The sequence below is a fragment of the Anticarsia gemmatalis genome, chromosome 19, assembly GCF_050436995.1.
Source record: "Anticarsia gemmatalis isolate Benzon Research Colony breed Stoneville strain chromosome 19, ilAntGemm2 primary, whole genome shotgun sequence".
Classification (NCBI taxonomy): Eukaryota; Metazoa; Arthropoda; class Insecta; order Lepidoptera; family Erebidae; genus Anticarsia; species Anticarsia gemmatalis.
In genome coordinates, this window is record NC_134763.1 from 4,002,711 (window position 1) to 4,029,722 (window position 27,012).

General features: G+C 35.5%; 2 protein-coding genes across 6 annotated transcripts in view; one reads left to right on the forward strand and one right to left on the reverse strand.

The window, feature by feature from the left end:
* The first annotated feature begins 164 nt into the window (after positions 1-164).
* Positions 165-15,456, forward strand: Stt3B (catalytic subunit 3B of the oligosaccharyltransferase complex). Of its 3 annotated transcripts, none has more exons than XM_076126864.1 (15): positions 165-480; positions 559-777; positions 991-1,234; positions 3,779-3,977; positions 6,673-6,844; positions 8,005-8,183; positions 8,606-8,793; positions 9,226-9,416; positions 9,641-9,743; positions 10,165-10,407; positions 10,972-11,069; positions 11,451-11,579; positions 11,843-11,927; positions 12,351-12,403; positions 13,139-15,456. In XM_076126864.1, exons 1-14 carry the CDS (start codon positions 299-301, stop codon positions 12,378-12,380), a joined length of 2,262 nt encoding a protein of 753 aa, XP_075982979.1. In that variant the 5' UTR covers positions 165-298; the 3' UTR covers positions 12,381-12,403; positions 13,139-15,456. The 3 variants fall into 3 exon arrangements, with proteins under 3 accessions (XP_075982979.1, XP_075982977.1, XP_075982978.1); XM_076126862.1 differs by having other exon boundaries at positions 12,351-12,374; XM_076126863.1 differs by lacking the exon at positions 12,351-12,403.
* Positions 15,457-19,989: 4,533 nt separating this feature from the next.
* Positions 19,990-27,012, reverse strand: part of LOC142981154 (uncharacterized) — a 234,584-nt gene continuing 227,561 nt past the window's right edge. The window contains exons 14-20 of one of the 3 annotated variants that reach the window (XM_076126859.1): positions 26,775-27,005; positions 26,478-26,682; positions 26,204-26,389; positions 25,859-26,097; positions 25,656-25,775; positions 25,445-25,545; positions 19,990-24,366 (exon numbers count right to left, since the gene is read on the reverse strand). In XM_076126859.1, coding sequence (XP_075982974.1) covers positions 24,201-24,366; positions 25,445-25,545; positions 25,656-25,775; positions 25,859-26,097; positions 26,204-26,389; positions 26,478-26,682; positions 26,775-27,005 — 1,248 coding nt within the window. In that variant the 3' untranslated portion in view covers positions 19,990-24,200. The remainder of the gene's footprint in view (positions 24,367-25,444; positions 25,546-25,655; positions 25,776-25,858; positions 26,098-26,203; positions 26,390-26,477; positions 26,683-26,774; positions 27,006-27,012) is intronic. The other 2 variants (XM_076126857.1, XM_076126860.1) reach the window with 2 other exon arrangements.

Sequence of the window (27,012 nt, forward strand, 5' to 3'; positions counted from 1 at the left end):
AAAATTAGACACAAAAATACACGTACAGTGCTGCCATATACATAAAATCAATTAAGGTGCATTCACATTTATACATACGGACATATTTTTTTCGGTTAAGATCGGTTTGCACTTAATAAGATTCGTGCTTGACCATTCTTTATTTTTCACTTGGCAATCTTATTTCTAAGAGAGACGTGTCCGTACGTCAGTCATCCAAAAAGTCAATTTTCTTCTAAATCGAATTGTTGGGACTGATGTATGAAAACAGTATTGTCGTGAATTATTAGCATAGTTTTTAGTGTTTTTAGTCACTAAGATGCCGCAGACCGCCACTTCTAGGTCGGGCAATGACCGTAATAAAGGAATATTCAACAATACTGCCGGCTTGAGTACTTTGATCACTGTTACGGTATTGTCATTGGCTTGGTTGGCCGGTTTCGCATCCCGGCTATTCGCTGTTATACGGTTTGAGAGTATAATTCACGAGTTTGACCCATGGTGAGTGTGGAGGATTTTCTAAATGTAAATAACCTGTTAAGTATTTGGTTCCCTCCATTTATTGCATACGTGTTCTAGGTTCAACTACCGCTCGACTGCATACATGGTGCAGCACGGGTTCTACAACTTCCTGAATTGGTTTGACGAGCGGGCCTGGTACCCCCTGGGTCGTATCGTGGGCGGCACGGTGTACCCGGGTCTTATGATCACATCAGGCACCATTCACTGGATTCTGCACACACTCAATATTCCCATTCACATAAGAGACATTTGCGTATTCCTCGCACCTGTGTTCAGGTAAATGTTATGATTTGTAGCATGTATTGATAAAACTAAACACCATTGTAACACAGTTACAGTATCACTGTGAAAGATAACAGTAGATAAGTAGAGTTGAGTATCTTTTACATGATAAAAGATTTAATTAGGGTAGAAAATTGAAATATTTTTGTTGCAATTATATTATCACCTCAAATGACCAATATTAACCAGTAAATTGTATGTTTTTAGTGGGTTGACAGCTATAGCAACATACCTTCTGACCTCAGAGCTATGGTCTCGAGGAGCTGGTCTCTTTGCAGCATGTTTCATAGCCATAGTGCCAGGGTACAGCAGCCGGTCAGTAGCAGGCAGCTATGACAATGAGGGCATTGCTATATTTGCTCTGCAGTTCACTTATTACTTATGGCTAAAGAGTGTGAAGAGTGGATCTGTGTTTTGGTCCATATGCACTGCCTTGTCTTACTTTTACATGGTAAGTCAAAATTTTATTACTCCACACTTAATGCCTAAAGTATATAAAAACAAATTAATTAAGTACCTTGATTAATTTGAAACGATCTTAAACTTAAAATATAAGATGTTGCTGTATTCATTTATTAATATGTTTTTGTTGATTGTCTCAAGCCAGTCAAGAAAATAATACATAAAGAGTTTCATAACTTCTAAGATCAAATTAAGTGTAACACAAGAAATATTAAAAAAAAAAAACAATTAAGTATCATGTTTTGTCATTCTGTGTGATAATCATAAATAATCTTTATCTATCTATTGTATCAGTGTGAGAATATCATAGTATTTTGATTGCACAGTGATAATAATATGAATAGTAACAAGTTTTCAAACACCATGATGAAGATTGGGTTTAATAAAACAATACAATCTAATGAAAGCAGTTGGACAGAGAATTAACAACAATTTCTTTCTACTTTACGTACTGGATAGTACTAGAATATAGTGAAAACCGAACTATCATATCCTATGCTGTTAGTGTGTTGATTATTATAGCTAAAATCTGCAACTTTAAAAAAATATTTTGTCTAAAATATCAATTTATTTGTGGTCTTCATTCACAAAAGATAATTAATTTTATGAGTTATCTGATGTAGGAAAACAATTAATACTTAATAGCTGCCCACAGTACCACAGGTATTTAATTAATAATTTATTTGTCACACTGATCAGTAAATACCTGACATATTACTATAACTTATAGCACCACTTGGAATATTGCCTTTGTATTATATTAATTCCCTTGCATTTATAAATCTAGCACATAACAGAATTCTATTATCTTAGTCATAACTATTTTGCATCTAAAATGTATTCTCAAGATTTGCATTCATATGCAGTATTTAAGATTCAGTGTCTGTAAGACACTGGCTAATGAAATGACTAATGTAAGGACAAACTGGGTTACTATATTATGTTCTATACATTTCTATATTATACTTTTTAAAATAAGACATACTTAAGTACCTCCTGCTTTTTTTGAAGTCAGTATAAACACATTGACACTTTTATTGTGAGTTTAAAATGATTCCCAAAATAGTACAGGCTTCATTTTTTCATTAAGCATTCATTTTACGAATATAATACGATCCAGATTTATTTGGACAGTGATTAACATCCTTGTATCCAACTGTTTCTCAATTGTATCATAGATTAAACTCCCTCTCTCTCTCTTCCTGGCTATTCGTCCCATATTCGTATCATAGCTTAACTAAAACGCATAATTCTTGCATGAACATGACACTATTTTATAAGTTAAATTGATTTCGTTTGACCTCTCACCTATTGATTTATTGAAGTAATAAGCAGTAGTAACTAAAACTATAAATTATGAGGTATACATAAACGTAACGCGATCAGCTGTCTGTTCCCATCGGTTAATCGTCTACCGCGACTTGCCGTGAATACTGAAACGAGGCATCGTATTTCTTATACAGTAGTATTGACTGATCCGCGTGGCTTTACTCCCATTCATTAAAGCCCGGTTTCCACTGCGAGCGGAACGGATCCATTAATAACTTCGTTTAACTCGCAAATATGATCTGCATACTTGTATTTTCACCTAAATGGAATTCCAAAGTATGGAAACTGCGCTTGCTACGGTCGCTAACAGGAAAGATCGTCGCATTGCATAATCCATATAACTTTAGTGCTCTAATTGCCCTTACCTATTTGGTATATTTCTTGTAAAATCGCTGCTGCCTTTCAAAGAATCTCGTGCGCAGATATTTGGGGTCAAAACTTTAGAAATTTCACGAGGCATTAAGCATACTATGCGTATTCTAATATACGTCGATTGGCTTGACGTTTCAAACTGGTCGTAGCAGTCACAGCATTTACGAGATTGCATTCGCATTCTTATCCAATTTCGCAGATAAAGGTGTCTTTTATTAGTCAATTTACTATAGCCGAAGCGATATTAAAGTTATGATAGTCGATAACCTTAATGAGATCAAAAATGCAGTTCACTGTTTTGCGTTTACGATGACTGATACCGTTTTTCTCGTATCTTGGTTTTTCTTGTATGTTTGAATTGATGATTGTTAACAGTTTAAGACACATTATCGCTTATCAGTAATCCAATTGAGTTCAGTAATTCATACACAATGTTCAATAACGCCTGTGTTTGTGTACTTTTCGAACGGAAAAAACATCTTTGTTTCGTAACAGTCTAGTAGAAAGAAATCTAACAGCCTGGTTTACGGAATGCTGAGCCTGAATTCTAGATTTGGAAGCCGTATTCAGCCAGTCTTATTTTAATTTGTGTACGAGTCACAAAATTGTAAAACCACGAGACTGAGCGCTAAATAACTTGAGGCTTGAGATAGCCAAGTCTGTCTTCTTACGGATATCAGACAATATTGTCTGTAAGACGTCCTGTGAGGAGTGTTCGCGTCTTTGTATATACTTTAAAGTAATAATCTGTTCTAAGTCAGCCTACCTCTGCTCTTAGTTTTAAGGTCAGGAGACAATTTTGTGAAAAATTCAATGTTTTCGTATATTTTAGGTATCAGCATGGGGTGGTTACGTGTTCATCATCAACCTGATCCCTCTACACGTGTTCGTGCTGCTGATCATGGGCCGGTTCTCCCAGAGACTGTTCGTCAGCTACTCTGTGTTCTACATCATAGGACTGCTCATGTCCATGCAGATACCCTTCGTTGGCTTCCAGCCGATCCGGACTAGCGAGCATATGGCAGCTTCAGGTAAGATAATAAATACTGGTTATATCTAGTTTTAGTAGCGTTCAATTGTTAAATAAGGCCAGTAGCCAACTGGATTTATCTCTTAGAAAAATATATGGCCTGTCGATTGACTAAACTATGTTATTCCAAATTTTCATTTCTATTTGCGAAGACCTAATTCATAAAGGGAAAACTGAGTTAAGGGCCAGTCACAAGCATTCTAGTGACGAAAAGTAGTTCATTTCTATCCAATTTCAGTAAATCAATAAACTGTTTTTACTATAGTGCATTAAGTTGGAAATAGCTAGGTGTTCGGTCCCACGCAAACGACAAATTTCACATACATGGTACACAAATACGAAATGTTTTTACATAATTACAGAGACTTATCGATTACACATGTGTATGAGTTGTTCGATAACGTTAATTTGTTCACGTACACGGCTTAACCTATATCAATTGGTCGTATAATTGATTTTATACGCCTGCTTTTAGCATTGCCATAAAATTGCTGGAACACGTTGCGTATAATTTGAAATTCTAGTAGAAAATTCTTGTAATATGAACATGTTTTTAAATAGGTGAAGAAAACTTCGTCATGATAATTAAGGTTTCTTTATTAATGCAGGTACTTATGTATGTCCTGTTTTTTTTAAAAGTGTATAGATAGAAAACAACCGCAAAATCTAAAAAGTTTTAAAATACCACCAATCATTATTATCTATGTTCTATAATGATACATTCATTCGAACAAATATCAATATAAAGCAGTATTTTGTAAACAATTTAAAAAGTTCTAGACCGTGAAATAAACATACAAACAGACATTTTTCCGATATTCATTTTATACATAGTTTCCTGCCGCTTACATGTTGCGATTGTACAACTAGTTTCAAGGTGACTAGTTTTATTGAAACATACGTTTTATATCCCGTTATTATACTTCGATTATGTTCAATTGTGGATAAAAGTATGGCAAATCTAAGATGAAAATAACTTTTTAATATAACAATTGTAGTCTACTTAAAGAAACCATTAGCGAGACGAAAATCATTCCCACATTTCATCTTTTTCGTGATAATTTGATTCCAGACGAACATTTTTTTTTCCAAATCAAATATGATGGCTTTTACGTAAACATGAAAATGAATTGCAGTGCTGATAGACCAGTCACATACACACAAACACATGCCGTAGATATTCATTTTCCAACAGACTCAAAAGATCCTTACTTATTCTGATAAGCTACTTTTCTCTAACGCTATCAAAAATATTATGTTTGATAATAATCTTGGAATTTCCATAGCGAATAGTCTATTTTAAATGTATGATAGAAATAAACTGCGCCCTTGGGTCATACGAAGCTATTTCGATACTCCAATATTAAGTTAAATGGTTTAAACAATTTTAAACATATGTGGTTTGGCATTCGTCCAAAATACACTTGCATGCTTGGTGTATTCAAAATTCGATTTGAAACTCTTTATCGTATTTGTATAAGGAATATGAAACGTGAGGGTAGAACTTAAGTCATAGGTTAATGGTCAAACCATTGGCTTTCTACACAGTTTGGACTTAAGCGAACCTAATCCTTATTTTATAGACTAATGGACCTCCAGGGACATAACAATTTGTATGAATCTAAATTGTAGGTTAAATAATACTTCAGTATAAAGCACACGCTGATAACACAATAACTATAGTCTAACGACTGAGTAATGATCCTTGTATGCAATTTTCGCAGCTGTTGGAGGTTTACCAGTCAGCAAAATATCTGTAGTTTAAGCAACCCTTTACGGGGTAAATCGGTGACTGTTTAGTGGTATTTTGACTGCGCGTCTCCGTGCTACGGAGGGCACGTAAAATGTCGGTCCCGGTAGGATAGCAGTAGTTGGTCATGTCAAAGGCCAGGGGTTTGAACAACTTTGATACTAGGATGACTACTAATCATACTATAAAATAAAATAAATTTATTAGTAATTAGCAAATTAGTAAAACAGAAATGTAAATAGTATTGACAGAAAAAGCGCAATTAGTTTTTGTTCAGTAATTGTGTTTCATGATTTGACTTAACATAGGAGTAAAATAGAATTATGTTAATTGATTTAATAACTAGCTAGTGGTGTACAAACAATAATTAATTGTTTTTGTTGTTCAGTACTAGTGAACATAATGAGATTTTGTATCGATAAAGTTTACATTATGCTTGCACACGATGGTTTTACTACTAATTAGTCACAATGTATGCTTTTAAATAAATTGATATGGTACAAAACTATAATGTTAATTTAGAAAATATTTGATTTAGCTAAATTGTATATGCATAATGGACATAATTATAAGTTATTTATTAAAATATGTACATTAAATATAATGTAGCTTTGAAGAGGTTAAGAATAAAGATAATACTCACTTACACATAAAAGAGCACACAAAATTCACTCTCTGTCTGTAGATTTGTAGTAAAGATATCCAAGACGGTATACATACTCCTTATGAAAAAAAAAAACGATTAAAGCATCACATACTTGTACATATCAAAACTTAAAGTGGTTTTCCACCGTAGTTTGCTACTCATAAGTAAGATTATTGAAATTGAAAAGCCTAATCGACGGCTTCAGACTACTACAGAGTGAAAACATATACGCAGTTGGTTTTTACTCACTTAAACAACCCTTTCCTGTATATCTTTAATTTTTTTTGTATTTGTCATCAGGTGTGTTCGCGCTTCTCATGGCTGTCGGTGCTCTGAAGTACCTCCACAGCTTGAATCCTAAGGGTCAGTGGAAGCAGCTGCTGATCTTGGGTGGTTTGATCGCCGCCGCTGTAGTGTTCCTAGCCGTGGTTGGACTTACTTATATGGGAGTTATTGCACCTTGGAGTGGACGGTTAGTATGATGGACAAGCTTTTAAATAAAAATATTTTTTGCCAGTCATAGGTTTGTTGCTATATCTTAGTACAGATATGAACTATAGAACTATATTAGGTGCATATGCGCATGCGTCGCAATCACTTGCGACCGAAAATGCAATAGCAACAGCTACATAAACATTTAATCGAATGTCAAAGGTTCAATTTCCGAACGAATGAAATGTCCCCAGAATATATGGAAAGATTCGGGTTTGCATGTTCGTTGTGCTTGTTGTAATTTTTGTGAGTTTTGCGACACTAGATTATTCCTACCATTTTAGTTTTTAAGAAAAAATAAAAAATACTGTCACATTTTTTTGGTATTGTCCAACTTGGTAGACTCAAGGCCTAAGCACTCCCTCGTTCGGGAGACCCTTATCCAGCAGTGGGACAGTCATGCGTTAAAAGAAAATCTTGATCTACCAGTATTGTAATCTCAGTTAAAGAATGAAGCCATAATATTGTGACACCGTTTGTCGTGTTTGTAATACGACCCATTCATTCATTGCCCGCATGAGGGGCTCATTCAAACACTACCCTTTGTTTCCGTAACTTGATCTTCATATATTTTTTACAATATAAAGCGTATTCTAATTTTAACCTCGTATACGTGTAAAACAAACACGTAATTTATTCTTTTGTAAATATTTGTACATATGTCGTGCATGTCTTGTTTCGTTTACTTAGCAACATGTGCGGCTATTGTACCCGTGACTACGATATTCTTTAGTTGACTGTTCAATAAGAGACTTAAGATGTTTTAATTGGTATTATAAATTATAAGCATTTTTTTGTAAATTCATGATAGATGGTCATTGAAAAGTTAATAAATTCACAATATCTTTTAATTAATCCTTTAAAGCGCATAATTCGTGGCACAGTGTTTAAGGGTGCATTACACTACTAAGCACGGGGGCAGTAGCTTCTATTTCCACATGGAATGATTACTTGCGTGATCCATGAATAGTCAAAATACGACCATTGATTCTGTTTATATTTTGTGTCCATTTTTTAAGTATATTAACAACCCCTCGACATAAGGTACTTTCGCAGTGCCAATATAGTTTTACAAAAGACTATTGTATTTACTGTGCAAAAAAAAGTTCATTTTAAAATATAATGTGTCTTGTGTTCCAGTTTCTACTCATTATGGGACACGGCGTACGCAAAGATTCATATTCCGATCATCGCGTCGGTGTCGGAGCATCAGCCCACCACGTGGTCGTCGTTCTTCTTCGACTTGCACGTGCTCGTGTGCACGTTCCCCGTGGGACTGTGGTACTGCATCAAGAATATCAACGATGAGAGAGTTTTTGGTACGTATAGTGGTGAATTTCTCTTTAGAGTGGTGGTTTTGAGGAATCAGGGGTCTTAAAAGCAACTAAATTCATACTAAGTTCTCCCGAAAAGGGAATTTGGCACTGCGATATTGAAAATATACATAAGATTTGTATTGTAGTAGTGAAATAATTTCTCTATTTAGCTGATCGCGGTAATAAAATCGCGTTTTTCAAAAATATGAGGTCGACCCCTATAATGTTAACTTCATAATTATTGCTGTACAACCTCCATGACAATTAATTGATAACTGAATGTCTTTTTAAAAATTTGTAAATGACCATTGAGTAGTTGTAGTACTCATAAGCTTAAGTTATATCTTTGAAAAAGTAAACAGTGATGTTTTCTCACAACAGAGAATTAATAAGCTTAGTTTAACATACCGTGTGTGTTCGTGTAGTGGCGCTATACGCGTTAAGTGCTGTGTACTTCGCGGGCGTGATGGTCCGTCTGATGCTGACGCTGACGCCCGTGGTGTGCGTGCTGGCCGGCATCGCCTTCTCCATCCTGCTGGAGCTGGTGCTGCGAGAGGATGAGTTGCCGCCGCCGCAGCATGACAATGATGACTCTAAGAACTTGTATGACAAGGTGCGTGCACGTGTACTTTATAGCTCGTTAATGGATGCGTGCTCTCTTCTCACATATAAGCAAGGATTGACGTCATTACACGATTAAATAGTAGCTTCGTATATATGCTCGCGGTCTTGGTGATAAAGTTAGATTTACTACGTGATACAACAATATAATGTATTAACATATTTTATACTTTCATGGAAATATTAATTCCTAGTGAATCTTTAAATGTAGCAAGCGACTCTGCAGTTTGTCTGCTTGACTTTCATCAAAAATGCCTATACTCTTGTTTCTTTGGACATTTATCACCGCAATTCTAAAGAATAATCGATATAGGTTTATGACACACACTTCTCGATCTTACTTCGGTACTTCTAGACCTCAAAACTTAAAATACAAACTGCAGAATCGCATTTTTTCCTAACTATTTTAATTTTACTTCCCCAGGCTGGTAAACTAAAGAAGCGTACTCCCGAGACGACAGTGCCCCCAGACAGCGGGCTCGGCATGAACGTGCGCTCCGGCACACTCATCGCGTTCATGATCTTACTCATGTTGTTCTCTGTGCACTGTACATGGGCCACCTCTAACGCGTACTCCAGCCCTAGTATTGTGCTCGCTAGTTATGGAAATGATGGGTATGTTGGATATTTTAAATACCTTTAATTTCAGTAAATAAAAAACATATTGATGGATGGTACCAAGTATTCCACTCTCAAATCACGTTGCTTAGATATTAATGTATTAATTTAACATGGAAAGATTAGTTATATAATTTACAGAAAGTTGTACTATTTTTTTTATTTTGTATGTTGTGTCAGTGATTTGTGTATACTTAACGATTCTGTCTCGTACTTTTTAGTTCTCGTAAGATCTTGGACGACTTCAGAGAGGCTTACGGCTGGTTGTCACAGAATACCGCGGAAGATGCCAGAGTTATGTCTTGGTGGGATTATGGATATCAGGTAATTATGACTTTTATTTCATTGCTTTCATTTTTTTCTTGCTTTTAAGTATTGTTTGGAAATCTTTTTAGCAATATAGGGTACCTTTGGTTTACCCATAAACTATGCCTGTTAGAGGCAATACAATACTTCAGTCCAAAATTTCCCTGAAGTACACACATAAAATCACATTGGGGGTTGGCAGATACTACAAACTAACTCTTATTCATAAAAATATATGAAGTTATAAAAGGTTTATAAAGAGTTTTGTTCCTTTCACTCCATAGCGAAATGAAGAAGAGAAAACATATTATAGTAGTTTTAACTAAAATAGGTTTATAGTGTGTTTGTGTGAGGGTAATACTACAAACTTTACTTCATTTACAAACATCTTGTCATACAGCACTGCTTACTATAATTAAATCTACTTATCTTTTCCCAGATTGCAGGGATGGGTAACCGCACAACTCTAGTAGACAATAACACATGGAACAACTCCCACATAGCGCTAGTCGGTAAAGCAATGGCGAGTAACGAGAGCGCGGCGTATGAGATAATGACTATGTTGGACGTGGATTACGTGCTTGTTATATTCGGAGGCGCTATCGGCTACTCCGGAGATGATATCAATAAGTTCATCTGGATGGTGAGGATCGCTGAAGGTGAACATCCTAAGGATATTCATGTAAGTGTTTAATAATTATTACATAAAACATTGCTATGTTATAGTTTTTTACTTTTATTTTGTACGTCATCATGAATGGGAAAGTTGGGATGTTTAAATCTTTGTATGGATCTTAGTTACCAGCTCTTTTGCACGCAGACGAAGTCACAGGAAGAAGCTGGTACATTATCTATACTAATATTATAAAGCTGAAGAGTTTGTTTGTTTGTTTGTTTGTTTGTTTGAACGCGCTAATCTCAGGATCTACTGGTCCGATTTGAAAAATTCTTTCAGTGTTAGATAATCCATTTATCGAGGAAGGCTATAGGCTATATATCATCACGCTACGACCAATAGGAGCGGAGTAGCAACGAGAAATGTTACAAAAACGGTAAAAAATAATGACGCATTCTCTCTTATGTGACGCAAGCGAAGTTGCGCGGGTCAGCTAGTTAATAATAAAAGGCCGCACCATGAATATTTGTGGGTCTTATCCAAATCGGTTTTGGAAGGACGGGGTCCTATAGTCCGTAGTAAATATACTAGTGTGTTAAAAAGTTAATGTTGTTTGGTTATTGTTAACAGGAAGCAGACTATTTCACGGAGAGAGGCGAATATCGAGTAGATAATGAAGCGTCGAAAACTATGTTAAATTGTCTAATGTATAAGTTATCCTATTATCGGTAAGTGTTCTTTAGTAATTATATGTACTCAAATAACGTAGATATCAGACAAATGTTAAATCTTTAAAAGTCGTCAATTTAGTGAATAAACTGTGGCTTATCTAACCCCAAAAGTTTACTCTATATTGTTTTAGTACTGCATGCACGTGACGTAAAATATAAGTTGCGAATAATTTCCTGAATGGGTCCTAGTCAGCTCCCGATACAAACACGTGCTTGCCGCGACTACTTAACATGCCCGTACAGGCGTTCACCTTTATGTATTTCTTGTTACCTACGCAGAAGTTTAGTAACCATATACTTTGTCATAGCCTTTAAATTCATTCTGGTTTTAATATGTACCAATAACCATTGTTAACCCTATGAAATTTGTTTTTGTAGATACGACAGTGGTGGTAGTCCGCCGGGGTATGACAGGACGCGAGGCGCGCTGCCCGGCAACCGCGGCTTCAAACTTACCTACCTAGAGGAGGCCTACACCACTGAACACTGGCTCGTGAGAATATACAGGTAACTTCAGGTCTATTAATCTTTTGTTTGCTTTTTTATTCGATAGTAGTAAAAAAGTATTTAAGCGTTGACACTTGTTGATAGATTGACTACATTAATATCTATATTGTAAACGTTCATACAGCAATACACTCACATGGATTGCTTCTTATGTTATGCTCAGTTTTCAACTCCACAGATGGGTATTAAATTACCAGCACATGGATATACAAAGAAAGGTAGTGATGAAATTCACAATGATAATAATTTTTCTCGCGTTCCAGGGTGAAAAAGCCAGATGAATTCAATCGTCCGCGTTTGCCGCTCGCAAAACGCACAATTCCTACAAGCAACAACATTTCAAAAAAGGTAACATTCCAACTATAAAACGTTTACAATTTTTTTACTAATAATGTACTAATAAATATTCCCAATATAACAATTACTTACAGATTTTAATTAACACATAATTAATTAACTTTTGACACTAAAAGAGTAGCAGTGCATATTTTCAGTGTATCATTTTAACTTAACTTTGATTCTTATGTGCTAGTAAATAAAGTCCAATTTGCTATAGGTTTCGTATTAGGCTGCTATAAGTCTCGGAGCTACCAGTTGTTCAATTCAAACAAAAATAATCCCTATTTACAAGTCTCAAAAGTTCGTAATGCACTGTAAGTGTCTGCATTACTACTCTTTCAGTGTCTTCCTAACCCAAGTACTAATACAAATAATTTTTAACATGAACTAATGTACTAAGGTAATGGTATTGATACAAACTTTGTATTTCAGCTTGCCTTAGGAGATGGATCGACGGTATAGTAACATGTTGAGTTCTTGACGATGTATGTAGCTATATGAAGCCTGCTTGTGTCACGTCACGTCATCGCTTACTGTGGACACCTGCATATTGTGTTGTACTCTTCATAATGACGTTCGGTCAATGGTCTTGTTATGCTTTCTTTCGACGGCCAATAAAAGTAGAATAAAAAAACGTAATTTGTATAATTACGTTTTTGAAATGAAGTTGATTTTTCAAATCTAATCGAATGTACTACTGGAATTGTATATTATAAAGGAATTCAATAAAACTGAATGTCGAAACAGAATCTTCATTTGAAAAAATATATATGGCCGATCGTTATTATTGAAATAATATACTATTACATGTCTAGTTCCAGATGTGCTGTCGCAATGTCATAGTCCTGTGATAGAATCAGTGTCAATATTGTCCTTATGTTACTCATTTCATAGGCATTATCAGTTTAGAAACATGACACTCAAAATTGTACGTTTTTGCAGAGTATTTGCACAACGTATACGAGTTTATATGCATGGCAACTGGAGAGATAATTCGATAGAGACCAAGTGCCTTGCGTATATAATATACTCTACTTCACTAAAATTGTTACCTGTACAGTACAGTACATTCAGCACAATCTTAGCTGTCGTTGGGCATGTATTCACGTATTTATTGTAGCGATGTTGCACGCACGTCGGTTAGAAATAAATGTATGTTCGCTCCGCTTTTGCATGTGTAAAGTAATATCATGTTACTAATGCTGTATTTTGTTTTCCAGACATCAAAAAGGAGAAAAGGCATGATGAAAAACAAACCGAGTATCGTGAAGGGTAAGAAGGCGGTGCGGCTGGAGTGACGCGGGCGCGCGCCGGGCCGGGCCCGCAGCTAGTGCGCGGGCCGCAGTGGTGCTGCGTGCTTTGTACACAAACCTATTTGTCATAATTGTATGGAAGCGCTCCGGGCCGCCGTGCTTCTACAGAACGATGACCCCACTGACACTGACCACTGATACCTTCTCGCATTTGGGTTTGCATTTCTTCGTCTTTTTGACTTGTATTTTAGGAAATACACATATCATGTTTTTCATTATGTGCATTTTTGTTGTTAACTTTCGATGCTGTTTTTTTTCTTTTTTCTGTCATATTTTAGTATGATTACTAATAACTGTAGCACGATTTTTTATGGGTTACTATTAGGTAATTTTTATGCGAGTTCCTTTTGCTAGGGAAGACGAATGTGACAATAGAATGAATTGAATATTATTGATTTATATACCATTTGTATTTTGATGTTCGACTATTTGGCCTACTATATTCTTGTGACGGTGTTTTAAATGATCAGTAATATTCAATATTTTGTGTAGGTGTGTTTGAAGTACGTGTGTTATCATACAATTATAAATTAAAATAGGTGAATTGTAACTGTGTATGTGATTTTAGTATAGCGAATACAAAACACGGAGCTACCACTGATGGATTATAAACTGATTGACTGACACCAATATGTATGTATTTAGTCCATTAGATAAAAGATGTTTCTAAAGTATAATAATTTAGTTTATCGACTCTAGCACTCGGTAGAATGGTGTTATACTAAGTGCTGGGTCATGTCTCATTGGACACTTGAATGCAATAATTCAATAAAAATATTATTAGTACAGAAATAATTAATATATTTACTTTATGCACGTTCGAATAATGTCGTTTATGTAAATAAATGCTTTATTTACATTGTATATCAAATTTGTTTTCTTCTCCATATTAATTATTGTGTGTGGCAACTCTACGATATGCTAGTGGTGTAGTTATGTTTATAAAATCGAGTCGATTGGACTACCTACTTCTGAGGTTGCACTTACTAAAGTTCTGCCAAAGAAAGAGGTGCAAGGAACGCAAAGGACCTCAGAGTCTGTGTAACTAAGCAATGTAGACCATAACAAGATGTAGATTTTCTTTCTTATTTATATTTATTTCGAGACTAATCTGGATTAGAAAACTTCGTAGAAAAATACATGAAACGCAACCACGGTCCTAATTACACTTGAGTCAGCACCGGTGCAGCCAGAGTAACTTTTTTTGAAGGAGAGGCCTCGCCTTTCTGTCGCCTTTACACCAGTCACCACCTTACAATAAAATTATTTTACCATTTTAAACAATAATTTCTACCCACACTAATTTAATACATTTTTGGTGAAAGTATATTTTAAGTCAATATAGATAATTTATTATTAATTTCAATTATTATTAGAAGTCAGTCTGTTTGTCAATTTCAAGGAATCACTTCTCACACGATTTGTTTTTAGTGTTAGGACGCGTTTGTGCGATGCGACTTTTAGTCGCGGAGTTGTCTGCTCAGTCGTTGTGAATGTCGTGTGTGTGCACGCGCCCTTACAAATAACTCTGAGGGGAATTATATTTGTAATCGCTACGTCCATTTGTATAATAATTAAATTATAATTAGTGCTATTTCTCCTGATCCGTATATATAGTTTCAATACTTTCAGTTCTGTTTATTTGTCTGGCTTGCTTGACATTCAGTACTTATCACGATCTAGTGTAACACATTGCATCGTTGTGAGATAACAAAAGAAATGCAATAATGTTTTGTGTCTTGTTATAATATGTATGTAATTTAAATCTAACCAAAGTGAATACATATTTTGATAGGTGTCCATTAGTTAAATGTTACTGGTTATTGTGAAATTCGATATTAGTTTGTGACTATAAACATTGTTGCAACATGTACGTTCTTATTTCGTTTTTACGAATCGAGGTTGTGACAAAATTTAGCAATAAAATGTCAGTGTCCGTAGAATCCTTAGCGCCTGATTTCTTAGACGTTATCTATATAGCAGATAAATATCGTGTGATATTTTAAGTAGCAACAATGTTTATAGTTATAAACAATATTGTAGTAAACGAAACGATCGTCAATATATAAATTATAATTCAAAAGTGTTCGATGTAATTCCGTGGGTGTTATTGTGTTACGAATTTTTATTTTATTGTTGTCCATCAATTGTTTTTCGTATGTAACAGAGTTTTATCGATCTGTAGATAAGAATTCATTGTGTTCTTAATAAACGGATGGAGACGACTAACGGCATTTTTCCTTTATAATCCTTGCACCTACTAATGTATTGACTAACATTGTTAAAAATATATCTCTTAAAGAATATAAAACTTAACGACTAGTCGCGCTACTAGTACAGTCGGTACTGTCGAGTATCGAAAGTTTTTCATTTAAAATGCACTGCCAAAATAGTTCCTACGACGCCCGTCAGAGGCGCTGATCAGATTTTCATACAAAAGGAGAATGGGCACTTCTGGGCGGTCGGCGGCCATTAATGAAAGTAGTGTCAAATTAAAGTAATGATAACTAGGAACAACTTTTACTAAGAACGTTTCGTTGCAATCCTTTTAGGTAACAATATATTTACATGTAAATATAATAGAATTTCATAGAACATAATAACGATTATTTCGTGTCTGTAATGCATTGAACGTTGTGTAATAACGTTACATCTTCTTATAAACAACAACCGTAACAATATGAATAGACAAAGAGCAGCATTCCAACGTATCACCGGCGATCAGCCTTTTTTCGACGATTTTACTAATCTGTCAGAAGATGATGATGATGTATGAAGTGAAGTAAGCTCGTAGTTAGTATGCTATCTATCTATCTATTATATGGTTAACCTAGTGTCAAAGTTGTTCAAGCCACCCGAAAGGCCTTTAACATGGCTTAACGACTGTTATCTTAGTTGACAACAAACAGGACCGACATTTTACGTGCCCTCCGAAGCTCAGAGACGCTCAGTTCAATTACCACTATGCGGTCACCCATCTATAGAATGACCGCGCCAACGCTGCTTAACCCACAGATCGTATACCGACCAGTGAGCGCAACTGGCTATGAACGCCTCGTTATTGAGCTGAGCATTCAAGACAGGCTTCTTCTATTAAGAAGAACAACAGATAAGTCGTCTCAGTGAATATGTTATAGAAGAGCAAGATGTTTACTTCTTACGATATTTATATATTTACTTGTTATGATAGTTCGAATATTAATAATGTCTACATTTGTATGCAATATAAGAAATAGTACTTTTTATTTAATCTCCGAATATAATAGTCTAAGATCCGACCGCGTGATTTATACGTTCACATGTTTGATTGATGAAATATAATTTTTATCGATATTTATAACTGAACCAATGCAGATCCGCAAAGGTGGCCATCCAAATTTGGCCGCAATCAATTTTAATTAAAATGTAATTAATTATTTATTGTTGAACAATTACGTTCACTTGTTATTGTTAAACAATATATTTCATTAGAAAGAAATATACCTGAGATACCGAGAAAGGTCAAGGTGCCATCCCTCACTTGGCCGCAACCTAATGTCAGCCAGGTGTAAACAGGTATAATTTCGTTAAATATATACGTTCATAATGTATTATCATGTTATACATACCAAATTGAAGATTAATTATTTCCCTACATGATGAGATATAGGTGCCTATGCAAAAATGCCCGCAAATAGTGACTGCCAACGATTAAAGATAAATAAAAGCGAGCGAAACTTAAGATAAACACCGCATGTCGAATAAAGATAGAGCATGCCAGCTGCTTGTCGTTTTCATGCTACTGCGCATGCGTCCATAGATAAGACTAAATACCGTACTGAATATTGCAATCACGTGTTTTTGACAGTCTTATGCGCCACGTTGTGTTTTTTCAAGTCCAAAATTATAAAACTTTGTTAATATTAATATTGATATATTTCATTCTGAACGTTATTAAAACGTAAGAATAAAATGAAGAAGTGTTTTTTGTTGTGTAACGAAAAGACTACAAAACTGAACTTCGACAAATTCTTGTACGACACTACTCTACTCCGACAAAATGGCACTCCGATGCGTTTTAATTTAGACAGTACTAGAGTTCGATATATGTACCTAGTCTCAGACACTATTGTACACCGACAAACCGTTTCTTCGACATAACTTAAATAAGAAACAATGCGACTTGGACGACATACTCCTTCGACAATAATGCTAGGTCGATAGCAGTTAACTTCGAAGTACTCTTCTCAGAAATGTTGTGCTTCGACAATTTCGTAAATCGACGTGACACATCTAAGCCACCAATGTATATTAAACTAGAGGCCGCCCGCGACTTCGTCCGCGTGGAAACCCTTCCCGTGTAAATCCCGATCCCTCGGGAACTCCAAGATAAAAAGTAGCCTATGTGTTATTCAGCTACAAATACCAAATTTCAACGTAAGCGGTTCAGTAGTATTTGCATGAAAGAGTAACGAACATCTATACATACATTCTCACAAACTTTCGCATTTATAATATTAGTAGGATTTTAAAAAAATGTATTTTAATGAACTATTTTTACAGCATATTATTTTTGAGCAGTGATAGCCGAGTGGTATATAAGTGCAAAAATAATATGCTGTAAAAATAGTTCATTAAAATACATTTTTTAAAAATGTAATATACATTGGTGGCTTAGATGTGTCACGTTGATTTACGATATTGTCGAAGCACAACATTTCTTGTTTGTCGGTGTACAATAGTGTCTGAGACTAGGTATATCGAACTCTAGTACTGTCTAAATTAAAACGCATCGGAGTGCCATTTTGTCGGAGTAGAGTAGTGTCGTACAAGAATTTGTCGAAGTTCAGTTTTGTAGTCTTTTCGTAACACAACAAAAAACACTTCTTCATTTTATTCTTACGTTTTAATAACGTTCAGAATGAAATATATCAATATTAATATTAACAAAGTTTTATAATTTTGGACTTAAAAAAACACAACGTGGCGCATAAGACTGTCAAAAACACGTGATTGCAATATTCAGTACGGTATTTAGTCTTATCTATGGACGCATGCGCAGTAGCATGAAAACGACAAGCAGCTGGCATGTTCTATCTTTATTCGACATGCGGTGTTGATCTTAAGTTTCGCTCGCTTTTATTTATCTTTAATCGTTGGCAGTCACTATTTGCGGGCATTTTTGCATAGGCACCTATATCTCATCATGTAGGGAAATAATTAATCTTCAATTTGGTATGTATAACATGATAATACATTATGAACGTATATATTTAACGAAATTATACCTGTTTACACCTGGCTGACATTAGGTTGCGGCCAAGTGAGGGATGGCACCTTGACCTTTCTCGGTATCTCAGGTATATTTCTTTCTAATGAAATATATTTTTTAACAATAACAAGTGAACGTAATTGTTCAACAATAAATGATTAATTACATTTTAATTAAAATTGATTGCGGCCAAATTTGGATGGCCACCTTTGCGGATCTGCATTGGTTTAGTTATAAATATCGATAAAAATTATATTTCATCAATCAAACAGGTGAACGTAAAAATCACGCGGTCGGATCTCGTACTATAAGCCAAAATATGTTTTATACTATTAAAAGTGCTCAAATACAAAAATGTATTTTATTCGTCATATAAGTGCGTCGCGGCAATAAAACTTCTACACAGTAATTATAGAACCAAACTACATTAAAAAATACCAAAATCAAGTTTGGCCGCGGATCGCCCAGGCTCCATACTATTTTGCCCATTCTCCTTTCTCGATGACAAGCCGGTTGTCAGTACTCGATACTAGTAGAGAATCGAGCTACAATTCCACGGTTTAGGTGGAACGCAGACGACAGACTATCCTTGACGCACTTTTTAGTCTGTGAAAATAGAACTTACGCAATTATATCTCGTAACGCACCGGACATTTTGCGCGTTGTGTGCGTTACTGCATATAATGGCATAAGTTCTATTTTCACAGACTAAAAAGTGCGTCACGGATAGTCTGTCGTCTGCGCTGCACCTTAAAGATAAGTGTCAAATAGCCAGCAGAAAATATATTTTTTTAAATTAATTGTCAAAACTGACAAGCACTATTCAGAACTGGTGAAAACGGGGATAATAATAGTAGCATATTCGTCTGGCAGAATCACAACAGAATCGCCATTGAATAAATAAATAAAAAGTACATGAAAACAAAATCGCAATTACTTAAGTAATACGATTTTCAACCCGTACATTATATCCAATGTACATTGAGTCGTTTGACAACAGCTTCAATTAGTGCAGTCCCAATTACAGGGACTTGTGGGACCCCTCTTCTCTATGCTTACAATTTAAACTTGTCCCCTTTTTCGATTGAAGCGACCCTTTATTCGCCACAACGGACACAAGTCCGAACAAAATAGATGTGGGTTTGATGATCGGATTGTTGTATATGTTTTTACACAACTGTGACTTTGTTGAAAATATTGTTAAGTTATCAGTTTCTTTTAGTAAGCATCGGTTTTATGTAGAGTACATGATGTGGTATTTTTTCTAAGTTACCATTCAGTCACGGGATATTCAGGATATATTGCCTAAAACGCAACGAGGCGTTTGCATATTTTTGTAATAGAAAAGTAGATTAGGAGATATTCAATAAAATGTTGATAATTGATAAGAGGTCGCTGTTACCCATCACCCATTGGTTGCCTTGTGTTATGAAGCCTTTTTCCCATGCTTGCTGATTGTTCTATCCTTCTTATTTGACGTAACTATTTAGCATTATTATCATATTCTAGGAAGTAATTATGTCAGGGACTGTAAAAGGGTCAAAATAAAAACAAATTGACAAAACCTTCACCATATATTTATTAATAAAGACAATCTAAAAGATCACGAAGTCATTGTCTTACAAAATTAGTTACCCTAATAAATTTATCAATATATATAATAATAAAGATTAATTTTATTACTTATTGTTTCAAGGATATGCGAAGTTGTGAATAGTCGCCCTAAATGAATAGGGAGGTTCTGTTAACTCGTTGTTCTTTACGAATCATCACATTGATCGAATATAACAATGAATCTATTCATACATACTTACATACCATCTTCTCAATGATTACCTACTTCATTGTTAAATCTAAATGCTTATTAACTTTTGGCCTAAAGTGTCTACGCGAAGAATTGTGCTAATCTAAAGAGGTGTCTACATTTTTTTTCCATAATATTTTTAAAGACTTTTGTAATTTACAGAACGTTCAAAATCACAACACAGAGTGTAATATCAATTATCGTGCATTTGGCACGTGTCGATTAATCGTCTACAGTTATATTACAAGTTAAGTACGTATTAGGTACGTAAAGTACGCCCGAGTGCGGGTGCGTGCGCGGCACTCCGCGCGGCCGCATTACACTCATTACTTGATACAAAATTAGAAGAATATAATATCCATTTAGACTTACAAAATATTAATACTATAGTAACTTAGTAACATTTTATGTGTTGACACAAATACAGAAGTACTTACATTTACACTATGTGCCAGGGCTACGAGGAGGAGAATCAAGATTCGGATTACGAGAACATTCACAAGCGAACTTAACATCGGTATTTTACATATTAACATTTAGTATATTATTTATATTTAGCGCTGTATTCAACGGTCGATTCGTTACTTTAATATTTATGCTTTATTTTCACATTATGATTACACTTTTAATACAATTGACTTTTAGTTATTATTGTTTTATACTGATGATGTCATTTCTTCGGGACAATATAATACACTTAAATAAAAACAAAAAGTAGTAATTAATGTCTATTATACGTTTTTGGTTAATAAACCTCTAATTTTATTCACTAGGATTATTTAAAAGAAAAGAAATTATAGTGCGATCCGCACATCTATTCTGACTCGGCAGAGTGGACGGTGGATCAATAAATGCAATTTCCAGTGCTTTTTGATTATTAAAAACAAAATAAATTAAGAAAATAGTATAAAAATTAAAATTGTAAGGCACTTCTATATTCAAGTTGAAATAAATTTGTTTTAATCGTCAATCTTATGTTTATTAATTTAATACTTAGCCTCTGGGTGAATATTTCTATTAGAATACAGCGATATACTACAGACCGCTACAGGTTGCGCTCCACTTAGGGCGCTCTAACATCGATTTCTCGCTAGGTTACATTTGGTAAAATTAATAGGGCATCATTATAAAGCTATACCCTGACTAGTATGAGTGGGCACGTGGAATGGGTTAGTGACACCATGATTACACTACAGTACAAGTTAAACGATAACGAACGGAAACTGAAGTATCTACAATATGCGAGAATAACAAAGGCTTTAGTGAACAAAGAGCATACCGTTCAGTCTTAAGGCTAGAGTATTGTTAAAAATTATCTGTGGAGGGACTGTCTTTAATAATCGTATTACGATGTAGAGCTATCTCCGGCGTAAAGTTTATTTTGAAAAAATATTCAGTATTTACACGATAGTTTTGTATGACTTAACATTTACTTTTTTAAGAAAATAACTCTATGCTCTGAATGTCGAGAAAAGAACAATAAACGTCGGCCTATTCGATAGAGTCTAGTCTTGATTAATTGAAATATTTATTTAAGTATAAGTAACAACGTAATAAATGGCACATTTTTCGAAGTTGCGTGTGAGTCACTTAAACCTTTACTTTGGGGTTTTCATTAAAGCCTCGCCTTAATCTAACACATGGCCTCTATTTTGTCTAAAATGCTGTCTCTAACAATATTTCGTTCTATTACGGCGTAAGTATCTACTTAAATCAATAATTACAATTAGCAATTTGGCAAAACATTGGCATATTGAGTTAGAAGTACAGAATAAACATTTCATCATTAGAAAAATTTGTCTAAATAGTTAAAACACAACCATAATCACACAAGTTAGTGATGTACAAATACTAAAGTAGATGCATTACAACATTATAAACATTAACAACTAGAGCCGCGACGCGGCGAATTCAAATAAATTACTTTGATCGTACTTTGGCTGAGTTCAGGTACTCATGGAAGGAAAACGAATAAGTAAGTATACCTTTAGCAGATATTAAAAAAATAATACATCTTTTATCTTTTGCGTTGTACGGTAAAACGATGCCATGTCGTACTGTTGTGCAGCTGTCTAATCTTTATAAATATTGCTCATTTATTTTTGTATATTTCTAGTTCTCAACAAGTATAAATTTTAATAAACCTCACTGACTATGTTTAATATTATTTAGAGTTTTGGTTGCCAGTACGACATGGCACTGGGACGATTGTACGATAATTAGTTTCAATAAATATTTTTATATCGTTCTACAGTCATAATACTGATGCGTCGCACGCATTCTCATACATAATGTTAAACTTTAATCTAAAGAAGAATTTGTTAATAACAGTGATTAAATAAAATTCGAGGTTAATTGTTATAACATGTCTTTTACGAGGAATTCTGCCCCAAAATTAATTTAGTAGTTAGAAGTATCGGAAGACAATAAACGAGTAGACTTAGAAACATCACAACCACGAAATATTTGTTACTCGACAGGTGAGCCGATCATTTGGGAGCAGCGGACTGTTAGTACCGAATGCCAGCCTACTGACTACTGACTCTACTGAGTCTACTGACACACTCGCAATACAACTTGAGCAACTGATTATTGCCCGATTTGTACCTTCAAATAATAGACAGAATACGTTGAAACAATAAACCATACATATATCACAACACGTAGGTACACGTAGACACATTTATAATACATCTTTATAGAAAAATGTACACATTTAAATAAATTAACTATACATTTTCAAGTATCAAATAATGACATACAAGAACGATCAACAAGGAACTAGATAATAATATTAACCAACATAAAATATAGCACATTTGAGCATTCAATAATATTTGTGTAAAAAAATATTATCCCTCCATTTAGTTGATACCGTGAACGTTTCGGAATCAAGTGGAAGTGTGTAATTAATATTATAGTATAATTAAATCTAATATATGACGGATTTCAATTCATTGTTTTGTTATGTTTATTCAAATGTTTGTCAGCTATGTTTCCACTTGATCACTCGAAGTCACAGGAACACGTGTATGAATAATTTGTCTAAGTGCAGTTCAATTATCATCGATATGTGACTAGTAGGTACGGATGCTGAATTGAATTCCTTTCTCTTATATGTTATGTTACCTACGAGTCCTACAACAGATCAATGACCAAAATCCACAGAGCATTCAACAAAAATTGTCTAATACGACTAGAAAAATAAATAAAAATGAATAACTACAAAAATTAACAAGGTAATGAGCAAACAAGCGAATGTACCGAGCTGCGCTCGCTATCAAAACGAAACAATCGAAATAGAAACGAGGTAGTGTAGTTACTACACGATTCATATTATCACACGTATAATATAGTTGTAATACTTATATAGATCAATAATATCATGTCGAGTAGAGCTCGCGCCCGATGGAACCGTAGCGTAGCAACGTTCTACTTGTTCTATCATTATATACAACATCACACTTGCAAGTCACATTAAGAAGTCTGTCATATAAAAACTTTACGAAGAGCTACCTATTTATGTATCAATCGTTATACAAAATATCTTTATGCGCTCTCTTCAAGCTTAGCATTACGAGAATTTCGAAACAATTAGTTTATCTTTTTATAAATGTAGGTAGTCGTCCAAGCTAACTCTTCTCTAGCTACTAGTCACTACGTGGCTCTCTTTCTAGATCACTTTTAATTTAATCTATATTTATCTATTTTGTTTTAATCATAATAAATGCTTTAACGATTCAGCATTTTGTCCGAGTCCGAGCGAGCACTGATCGCGTGTACCGGGCGGGGCGCGAGTGTTCGCGTGAGTGACAGTGGCGCGTGTCGCATGGGCGACTTGGCGGTCATTAGTGGGAACAAGATGGACAAGGTGGAACAACGCGCGGCGGCGGAATGAGTGAGCAAGGTGACGGTTACAGTGCGGGCGGTTTGCTTTGGTATTCAGCTGTCGCGTGGGATCTGTCATCGGATCTTTCGACCTTTTCATAAGGCTTTTCGAGTTTGGGCCGTTTCGGCTCGGCGTCGAGTGGCCGGTGCGACTTCATGTGTGCGCTACGACTTTTTACTTTGTTAAATACTCTGAAACATAACAGGGTACACTATTAGAAATGGCAACACAAGAAAAATAAGAATCAAGCGGAAAAAAGATTAAGAAACTTAAAAGCGGAAATTCAGATAAAGCAAAGCGTTAAGCGTTAGTATTAGAGAAAACTTATATACATACAACATTAATACACAAAACCTTTTTAAATATATTAATCCTACGATAAGTACGATAAATAAAATATAGATATTATAACTATAAACCTCTTAAGCAATGGACATAAATTCACTGTCTTAATATTCAATAAAAATACACCCTACTAATGATATTTACATAATAATCGCTGTCAAATAATAAAATCTATTCATTGTAGCCTTAATTTACATCTACGCTAATCGTTTCGCCTAATTTTGATTTTTGTATACATTTCCTAATTGCAGTTTAACGGCACATGAGATACAGTCAGTTTAAGTTGTACACAACACTTTTCTCGCTTTTTTTATCTTCATTCTAACAAAATATATTTCTTAATTTAGCTGAAGAATAGTGCTGTTGAGTTTAGGCACCATAAATGCTTGGCACAAGGTGTTTTTGGCAAGATTACGATCTCGAATCTTTCTATAATGAATAGATATTACATAATATAAATATTTAGTAAATACGAAGTTTGGCAAACATTAACTTGACATGCAATCAACATCAATAACACAGATCCGCGGCGCGCTGGCGGCCGCGGCCGGCGACGCACTCGACAATGTTCGTCGACAATTTACGATATTACAAAAGTAGTGCCGTGTTAACTGAGCCGATGCTCAATAATTTAACTTAATTTAACATATTCCATCCATTGAGTTAGTTACTATTAAGCTGTAAATATTTCTCTTAATACTTAATGCATGCACAAAGGGCAATTTAGGTGAAACTTAACATCGTTTATTAGTTTTAGACTTTGCGAATAAACACCAAAAGGATAAGGGTATATTTATGAGTTTTGGCACGGGTTATAGTAGTCGAGAGTGTTCCACGTAAATTGCGTTTGTGCGAGTTCGCTGTATCAAGTCGATATATTATATTTGGAAGCGGTATGCTGACGTGCTTCGCGTCGGAACTTACTTCCCGCATATCTTGCATGGGAACTCCTCGGTTTCGTACGATGACGGCGACGAGGTGCACGATGTGGTGTTGTGCGCGGTAGTATACTGCCCTACAGAACCCTGAATGTGGATAAGTCGAGTGAATTAACATTCCGTCAACCATTGGTCGGTCACTCGTCAGACAGTCTGAAGACAAAATGATGTAGTCCAGAATTGGTGGCAGTGCTTACTTGTGTCGAAACTTGTTGCTCCATGCTCCAGCTCCGTAGGTACAGCGTTTTGTAATCTTTGGTGAGTTTCTTCCAGAAGTAGTAGAATTGTACACACTGTTTTGAGTCTTTTGTTCTTACCTGAGAAAGAAACGAATAACTTTGAGTTAAAGCGAATTGGAAATGTTTGTTGCGTACCCAAGAGTAACATGTACATTACTAACCAGCTGCGAAATTCTGTAAAAATCCTTATCGTAATGTCCAAGTCCAGCTAAGAAAGCTTCTACTTCATCAGGTGCCCAGCGAGATTCGTGTTGAGTAGGCGCCGCGGGGCGGGACATGAGGCGAAGCGTAGCCGCTCTGATGTCTCCGCCGCATTCACCGAGTGTTTGGAGAGCGAACTCTTTCGTGTGTCCTCCTACTGGCATCGCAGCGCACATGGCTAGTTCCATGAACATTCTCACTGTAGAAGAAAAAGTAACGAGTTAAAAATTGTGCTTTATTTTAAGGTTAGGTTAAAGACTCGTAGGTTTCTATCAGGGGACTAATATTATAGAATAGTTTCTGACCTTCGTTATCGTCTAGAGCATCATTAATGCCAGGGTCCCATAGAAGCTGTTCCGGCACGCGATGTAGATCTATTCGATCGTTACAAAGCTCCGGTAAATCAGCTTGGAAGTCGCGGCCGATGTTTATTTGTGGAAGTCGGGGCTCCTCGAGCTGAGCTAACACATCCGTTTCAGTTGTTGGTAAACCTAGAGAATAATGGAAAATATAAAGATATGGTGGTCCGTGGTATATAGCCGGGTTATTTTAAATTGTTATCATTGGAACTATATTTACCTGCAGTTAATTCTATAAGCAGTCCAGATCCTTCTCGATCTGGTGGCAGTATAGGATGAGGTGTATAATGGTGGTTAGTTCGACGCATACGTGAGCGGTAAGGCCCAGCTGGTGATGCTCGGCGCTTGCGTCTTTGCGGTGACGCTGGCACGCTGCTAGGACTCAGAAATACTGCTGGTACGGTTTCTCTACCTTCCACGCATACCTATTAAAACAAAAGAAGTAATTGTTTAATTTTATGTAGTTTATACAATTAAATACTTCATTTATATCAAAAGACACTTGAAAACTGCTTACCTGAAGTGACGATGTATCATGTTGCCACTGTTGCAGGTGCGAGAGCGCAGACATGGCTAAGCGATTTTGTCGACGGAAAGGCCGCTGGTGAGAGAAATCACGAGGACTACTCGATAGTAGTGGATCTTCTGAATTGAGCATTATTCGTCGTGGTGCTGGCGACGGCTCTAGTGCGTACGCATCCAATGATCTGCATTCTTCAGGCAACACCTCTTCCAAAGCTTCCTCCACCTAAACA